We start from the raw sequence: 8,317 nt of genomic DNA, 5'->3' as shown, positions 1-8,317 counted from the left end.
ACAGTGATCCTGGCAGCTGTCTGTCATCATTATCACAACAGTGATCCTGGCAGCTGTCATCACTATCACAACAGTGATCCTGGCAGTTGTTTGTCATCACTATCACAACAGTGATCCTGGCAGCTGTCATCACTATCACAACAGTGATCCTGGCAGTTGTCTGTCATCATTATCACAACAGTGATCCTGGCAGCTGTCATCATTATCACAACAGTGATCCTGGCAGCTGTCATCACTATCACAACAGTGATCCTGGCAGCTGTCATCACTATCACAACAGTGATCCTGGCAGTTGTCATCACTATCACAACAGTGATCCTGGCAGCTGTCATCATTATCACAACAGTGATCCTGGCAGCTGTCATCATTATCACAACAGTGATCCTGGCAGCTGTCATCATTATCACAACAGTGATCCTGGCAGTTGTCATCACTATCACAGCAGTGATCCTGGCAGTTGTCTGTCATCACTGTCAAAACAGTGATCCTGGCAACTGTCATCACTATCACAACAATGATCCTGGCAGCTGTCATCACTATCACAACAGTGATCCTGGCAGCTGTTATCACTATCACAACAGTGATCCTGGCAGCTGTCATCATTATCACAACAGTGATCCTGGCAGCTGTCATCATTATCACAACAGTGATCCTGGCAGCTGTCATCATTATCACAACAGTGATCCTGGCAGTTGTCATCACTATCACAACAGTGATCCTGGCAGTTGTCTGTCATCACTATCACAACAGTGATCCTGGCAGTTGTCTGTCATCACTATCACAACAGTGATCCTGGCAGCTGTCATCACTATCACAACAGTGATCCTGGCAGCTGTCATCACTATCACAACAGTGATCCTGGCAGCTGTCATCACTATCACAACAGTGATCCTGGCAGTTGTCATTACTATCACAACAGTGATCCTGGCAGTTGTCTGTCATCACTATCACAACAGTGATCCTGGCAGATGTCATCACTATCACAACAGTGATCCTGGCAGATGTCATCACTATCACAACAGTGATCCTGGCAGCTGTCATCACTATCACAACAGTGATCCTGGCAGCTGTCATCACTATCACAACAGTGATCCTGGCAGCTGTCATCACTATCACAACAGTGATCCTGGCAGCTGTCATCACTATCACAACAGTGATCCTGGCAGCTGTCATCATTATCACAACAGTGATCCTGGCAGCTGTCATCATTATCACAACAGTGATCCTGGCAGTTGTCATCACTATCACAACAGTGATCCTGGCAGTTGTCTGTCATCACTATCACAACAGTGATCCTGGCAGTTGTCTGTCATCACTATCACAACAGTGATCCTGGCAGCTGTCATCACTATCACAACAGTGATCCTGGCAGCTGTCATCACTATCACAACAGTGATCCTGGCAGCTGTCATCACTCACAAAAGTGATCCTGGCAGTTGTCTGTCATCACTATCACAACAGTGATCCTGGCAGCTGTCATCACTATCACAACAGTGATCCTGGCAGTTGTCATCACTATCACAACAGTGATCCTGGCAGTTGTCTGTCATCACTATCACAACAGTGATCCTGGCAGTTGTCATCACTATCACAACAGTGATCCTGGCAGTTGTCTGTCATCACTATCACAACAGTGATCTTGGCAGCTGTCATCACTATCACAACAGTGATCCTGGCAGTTGTCTGTCATCACTATCACAACAGTGATCCTGGCAGATGTCATCACTATCACAACAGTGATCCTGGCAGTTGTCTGTCATCACTATCACAACAGTGATCCTGGCAGCTGTCATCACTATCACAACATTGATCCTGGCAGTTGTCATCACTATCACAACAGTGATCCTGGCAGTTGTCTGTCATCACTATCACAACAGTGATCCTGGCAGTTGTCTGTCATCACTATCACAACAGTGATCCTGGCAGCTGTCATCACTATCACAACAGTGATCCTGGCAGTTGTCATCACTATCACAACAGTGATCCTGGCAGTTGTCTGTCATCACTATCACAACAGTGATCCTGGCAGTTGTCATCACTATCACAACAGTGATCCTGGCAGTTGTCTGTCATCACTATCACAACAGTGATCCTGGCAGTTGTCATCACTATCACAACAGTGATCCTGACAGATGTCATCACTATCACAACAGTGATCCTGGCAGCTGTCATCACTATCACAACAGTGATCCTGGCAGTTGTCTGTCATCACTATCACAACAGTGATCCTGGCAGTTGTCAGTCATCACTATCACAACAGTGATCCTGGCAGCTGTCATCACTATCACAACAGTGATCCTGGCAGCTGTCATCACTATCACAACAGTGATCCTGGCAGCTGTCATCACTATCACAACAGTGATCCTGGCAGCTGTCATCACTATCACAACAGTGATCCTGGCAGCTGTCATCACTATCACAACAGTGATCCTGGCAGCTGTCACCACTATCACAACAGTGATCCTGGCAGTTGTCTGTCATCACTATCACAACAGTGATCCTGGCAGTTGTCATCACTATCACAACAGTGATCCTGGCAGCTGTCACCACTATCACAACAGTGATCCTGGCAGCTGTCATCACTATCACAACAGTGATCCTGGCAGCTGTCATCACTATCACAACAGTGATCATAATTTTGACAAACATTTATAATGACTTTCAAGATTTCTATAACTATGACTCAAGAAATCGTAATGACACGTTTGTTTCTATAACTATGCTATGACAATCCTGCCAGATACTATTATTGTACTATAATTAACTATGCTATAGCTGTACCATAACCGTGCTATATCTTGCTCCCTTTTTGCTCTAAACTCTCATCTCTTACTCAACTGTTATCATTAAGATATTATTAGTAAGATGTTATCTCCAAAATGTTAGTAATAACATCACCATTATTCCCAGCACGACCAGCGTGTCTCACCATAACTACCAGCACGACCAGCGTGTCTCACCATAACTACCAGCACGACCAGCGTGTCTCACCATAACTCCCAGCACGACGAGCGTGTCTCACCATAACTCCCAGCACGACGAGCGTGTCTCACCATAACTACCAGCACGACCAGCGTGTCTCACCATAACTACCAGCACGACCAGCGTGTCTCACCATAACTCCCAGCACGACGAGCGTGTCTCACCATAACTCCCAGCACGACGAGCGTGTCTCACCATAACTACCAGCACGACGAGCGTGTCTCACCATAACTACCAGCACGACCAGCGTGTCTCACCATAACTACCAGCACGACCAGCGTGTCTCACCATAACTACCAGCACGACGAGCGTGTCTCACCATAACTACCAGCACGACCAGCGTGTCTCACCATAACTACCAGCACGACGAGCGTGTCTCACCATAACTCCCAGCACGACCAGCGTGTCTCACCATAACTACCAGCACGACGAGCGTGTCTCACCATAACTACCAGCACGACCAGCGTGTCTCACCATAACTACCAGCACGACCAGCGTGTCTCACCATAACTCCCAGCACGACGAGCGTGTCTCACCATAACTCCCAGCACGACGAGCGTGTCTCACCATAACTACCAGCACGACGAGCGTGTCTCACCATAACTCCCAGCACGACGAGCGTGTCTCACCATAACTACCAGCACGACGAGCGTGTCTCACCATAACTCCCAGCACGACGAGCGTGTCTCACCATAACTCCCAGCACGACGAGCGTGTCTCACCATAACTCCCAGCACGACGAGCGTGTCTCACCATAACTACCAGCACGACGAGCGTGTCTCACCATAACTCCCAGCACGACGAGCGTGTCTCACCATAACTCCCAGCACGACGAGCGTGTCTCACCATAACTACCAGCACGACGAGCGTGTCTCACCATAACTCCCAGCACGACGAGCGTGTCTCACCATAACTCCCAGCACGACGAGCGTGTCTCACCATAACTACCAGCACGACGAGCGTGTCTCACCATAACTCCCAGCACGACGAGCGTGTCTCACCATAACTCCCAGCACGACGAGCGTGTCTCACCATAACTACCAGCACGACGAGCGTGTCTCACCATAACTCCCAGCACGACGAGCGTGTCTCACCATAACTACCAGCACGACGAGCGTGTCTCACCATAACTCCCAGCACGACGAGCGTGTCTCACCATAACTCCCAGCACGACGAGCGTGTCTCACCATAACTACCAGCACGACGAGCGTGTCTCACCATAACTCCCAGCACGACGAGCGTGTCTCACCATAACTCCCAGCACGACGAGCGTGTCTCACCATAACTACCAGCACGACCAGCGTGTCTCACCATAACTACCAGCACGACGAGCGTGTCTCACCATAACTCCCAGCACGACGAGCGTGTCTCACCATAACTCCCAGCACGACGAGCGTGTCTCACCATAACTACCAGCACGACGAGCGTGTCTCACCATAACTACCAGCACGACGAGCGTGTCTCACCATAACTACCAGCACGACGAGCGTGTCTCACCATAACTCCCAGCACGACGAGCGTGTCTCACCATAACTCCCAGCACGACGAGCGTGTCTCACCATAACTACCAGCACGACGAGCGTGTCTCACCATAACTCCCAGCACGACGAGCGTGTCTCACCATAACTCCCAGCACGACGAGCGTGTCTCACCATAACTCCCAGCACGACGAGCGTGTCTCACCATAACTCCCAGCACGACGAGCGTGTCTCACCATAACTACCAGCACGACGAGCGTGTCTCACCATAACTCCCAGCACGACGAGCGTGTCTCACCATAACTACCAGCACGACGAGCGTGTCTCACCATAACTACCAGCACGACGAGCGTGTCTCACCATAACTACCAGCACGACGAGCGTGTCTCACCATAACTCCCAGCACGACGAGCGTGTCTCACCATAACTACCAGCACGACGAGCGTGTCTCACCATAACTCCCAGCACGACGAGCGTGTCTCACCATAACTACCAGCACGACGAGCGTGTCTCACCATAACTCCCAGCACGACGAGCGTGTCTCACCATAACTACCAGCACGACGAGCGTGTCTCACCATAACTCCCAGCACGACGAGCGTGTCTCACCATAACTCCCAGCACGACGAGCGTGTCTCACCATAACTCCCAGCACGACGAGCGTGTCTCACCATAACTACCAGCACGACGAGCGTGTCTCACCATAACTCCCAGCACGACGAGCGTGTCTCACCATAACTACCAGCACGACGAGCGTGTCTCACCATAACTCCCAGCACGACGAGCGTGTCTCACCATAACTACCAGCACGACGAGCGTGTCTCACCATAACTACCAGCACGACGAGCGTGTCTCACCATAACTCCCAGCACGACGAGCGTGTCTCACCATAACTACGATCATGCCAGTACCTGGAGGGTGTGGGTGGTGAGTGTGGGTGGTGGGTGTGGGTGGTGGGTGTGGGTGGTGGGTGTGGGTGGTGGGTGTGGGTGGTGGGTGTGGGTGGTGTGTGTTGGGTGGTGGGTGTTGGGTGGTGGGTGAGGGTTGTGGGTGTGGGTGGTGGGTGTGGGTGGTGAGTGTGGGTGGTGGGTGAGGGTGGTGGGTGTTGGGTGTGGGTGGTGAGTGTGGGTGGTGGGTGAGGGTTGTGGGTGGTGGGTGTGGGTGGTGGGTGTGGGTGGTGGGTGTGGGTGAGGGTGGTGGGTGTGGGTGGTGAGTGTGTGTGGTGTGTGTGTGTGGTGGGTGAGGGTTGTGGGTGTGGGTGGTGGGTGTTGGGTGGTGAGTGTGGGTGGTGGGTGAGGGTTGTGGGTGGTGGGTGTGGGTGGTGGGTGTGGGTGGTGGGTGTGGGTGGTGGGTGTGGGTGGTGGGTGTGGGTGGTGGGTGTGGGTGGTGTGTGTTGGGTGGTGGGTGTTGGGTGGTGGGTGAGGGTTGTGGGTGTGGGTGGTGGGTGTGGGTGGTGGGTGGGGGTGGTGGGTGCGGGTGGTGGGTGGTGGGTGTGGGTGGTGAGTGTGGGTGGTGGGTGAGGGTTGTGGGTGGTGGGTGGGGGTGGTGGGTGTGGGTGGTGGTGTTGGGTGTGGGTGGTGGGTGTGGGTGTTGAGTGTGGGTGGTGGGTGTGGGTGTTGAGTGTGGGTGGTGGGTGTGGGTCTTGGGTGTTGGGTGGTGAGTGTGGGTGGTGGGTGAGGGTTGTGGGTGGTGGTTGTGGGTGGTGGGTGTGGGTGGTGAGTGTGGGTGGTGGGTGAGGGTTGTGGGTGGTGGGTGTGGGTGGTGAGTGTGGGTGGTGGGTGAGGGTTGTGGGTGGTGGGTGGTGGGTGTGGGTGTTGGGTGTGGGTGGTGAGTGGGTGAGGGTGGTGGGTGTGGGTGGTGAGTGTGGGTGGTGGGTGAGGGTTGTGGGTGGGGGTGGTGGGTGGGGGGGGTGAGTGGGTGGTGGGTGAGGGTTGTGGGTGGTGGGTGTGGGTGGTGAGTGTGGGTGGTGGGTGAGGGTTGTGGGTGGTGGGTGTGGGTGGTGGGTGTTGGTGGTGGGTAAGGGTGTGGGTGGTGAGTGTAGGTGGTGGATGAGGGTGGTGGGTGTGGGTGGTGGGTGTGGGTGGAGGGTGTGGGTGGTGGGTGTGGGTGTGGGTGGAGGGTGTGGGTGGTGGGTGTAGGTTGTGGTTGTGGGTGGAGGGTGTGTGTGGTGGGTGTGGGTGGTGGGTGTGGGTGGTGGGTGTGGGTGGTGGGTGAGGGTTGTAGGTGGTGGGTGTGGGTGGTGGGTGTGGGTGGTGGGTGAGGGTGTGGGTGGTGAGTGTAGGTGGTGGATGAGGGTGATGGGTGAGGGTGTGGGTGGTGGGTGTGGGTGGTGGGTGAGGGTTGTAGGTGGTGGGTGTGGGTGGTGGGTGAGGGTGTGGGTGGTGAGTGTCGGTGGTGGATGAGGGTGATGGGTGAGGGTGTGGGTGGTGGGTGTGGGTGTGGATGGTGGGTGAGGGTTGTAGGTGGTGGGTGTGGGTGGTGAGTGAGGGTGTGGGTGGTGAGTGTAGGTGGTGGATGAGGGTGGTGGGTGAGGGTGTGGGTGGTGAGTGAGGGTATGGGTGGTGGGCGAGGGGATGGGTGAGGGTGTGGGTGGTGGGTGAGGGTGTGGGTGGTGAGTGAGGGTGTGGGTGGTGGGTGAGGGTTGTGGGTGAGTGTGTGGGTGGTGGGTGAGGGTGTGGGTGGTGGGTGAGAGTTGTGGGTGAGGGTGTGGGTGGTGAGTGAGGGTGTGGGTGGTGGGCGAGGGGGTGGGTGTGGGTGGTGGGCGAGAGTGTGGATGGTGGGTGAGGGTTGTGGGTGGTGGGTGAGGGGGTGGGTGTGGGTGGTGGGCGAGTGTGGGTGGTGTGTGAGGGTTGTGGGTAGTGGGTAGTGGGTGTGGGTGGTATAGGAGGTGGAATAGAGCGAGAAACGTAACATTAGAATAAGGAAAGAGAGCCATGAGAGAGAGAGCAAGTTAAATTAGTGAGAGAGAAGTGCATTAGAAAGAAAGAGGTACATTAGGGAGAGAGGTAGAGAGAGAGAGGTACATTAGGGAGAGAGGTAGAGAGAGAGAGGTACATTAGGGAGAGAGGTAGAGAGAGAGGTACATTAGGGAAAGAGGTAGAGAGAGAGAGAGGTACAGTAGGGAGGTAGAGAGAGAGAGGTACGTTAGGGAAAGGTAGAGAGAGAGAGAGGTACATTAGGGAGAGAGGTAGAGAGGGAGAGGTACATTAGAGAGTACATTAGGGAGAGAGGTACATTAGAGTGTCTCACTCTCTCAGGAGAGACATTAGAGAAAGTGTCTCACTCTCTCACGAGAGACATTAGAGAGTGTCTCACTCTCTCATGAGAGACATTAGAGTGTCTCGCTCTCTCAGGAGAGACATTAAGAGAGAGTGTCTCACTCTCCCAGGACAGACATGAGAGAGTGTCTCACTCTCCCAGGACAGACATGAGAGAGTGTCTCACTCTCCCAGGAGAGACATTAGAGAGTGTCTCACTCTCCCAGGAGAGACATTAGAGAGTGTCTCACTCTCTCATGAGAGACATTAGAGTGTCTCACTCTCCCAGGAGAGACATTGGAGAGAGTGTCTCACTCTCTCAGGAGAGACATTAGAGAGTGCCTCACTCTCCCAGGAGAGACATTAGAGAGTGTCTCACTCTCTCAGGAGAGACATTAGAGAGTGTCTCACTCTCCCAGGACAAACATGAGAGTGTCTCACTCTCCCAGGAGAGACATTAGAGAGTGTCTCACTCTCCCAGGACAGACATGAGAGAGTGTCTCACTCTCCCAGGACAGACATGAGAGTGTCTCACTCTCCCAGGAGAGACATTAGAGAGTGTCTCACTCTCTCATGAGAGACATTAGAGTGTCTCACTCTC

General features: G+C 53.5%; 1 protein-coding gene across 1 annotated transcript in view; it reads left to right on the top strand.

Annotated features, from left to right (window-relative positions):
- Positions 1 to 514: 514 nt before the first annotated feature.
- LOC138855196 (uncharacterized) overlaps positions 515 to 8,317 on the top strand; it is a gene marked incomplete at its 3' end in the record, with an annotated part of 21,447 nt that continues 13,644 nt past the window's right edge. Inside the window, exon 1 of the mRNA XM_070103231.1 lies at positions 515 to 727. Coding sequence (XP_069959332.1) covers positions 515 to 727 — 213 coding nt within the window. The remainder of the gene's footprint in view (positions 728 to 8,317) is intronic.

The sequence above is a fragment of the Cherax quadricarinatus genome, chromosome 84 (genome assembly GCF_038502225.1).
Source record: "Cherax quadricarinatus isolate ZL_2023a chromosome 84, ASM3850222v1, whole genome shotgun sequence".
NCBI classification, from domain to species: Eukaryota; Metazoa; Arthropoda; class Malacostraca; order Decapoda; family Parastacidae; genus Cherax; species Cherax quadricarinatus.
This window is presented reverse-complemented; position numbering and strand designations above follow the sequence as displayed.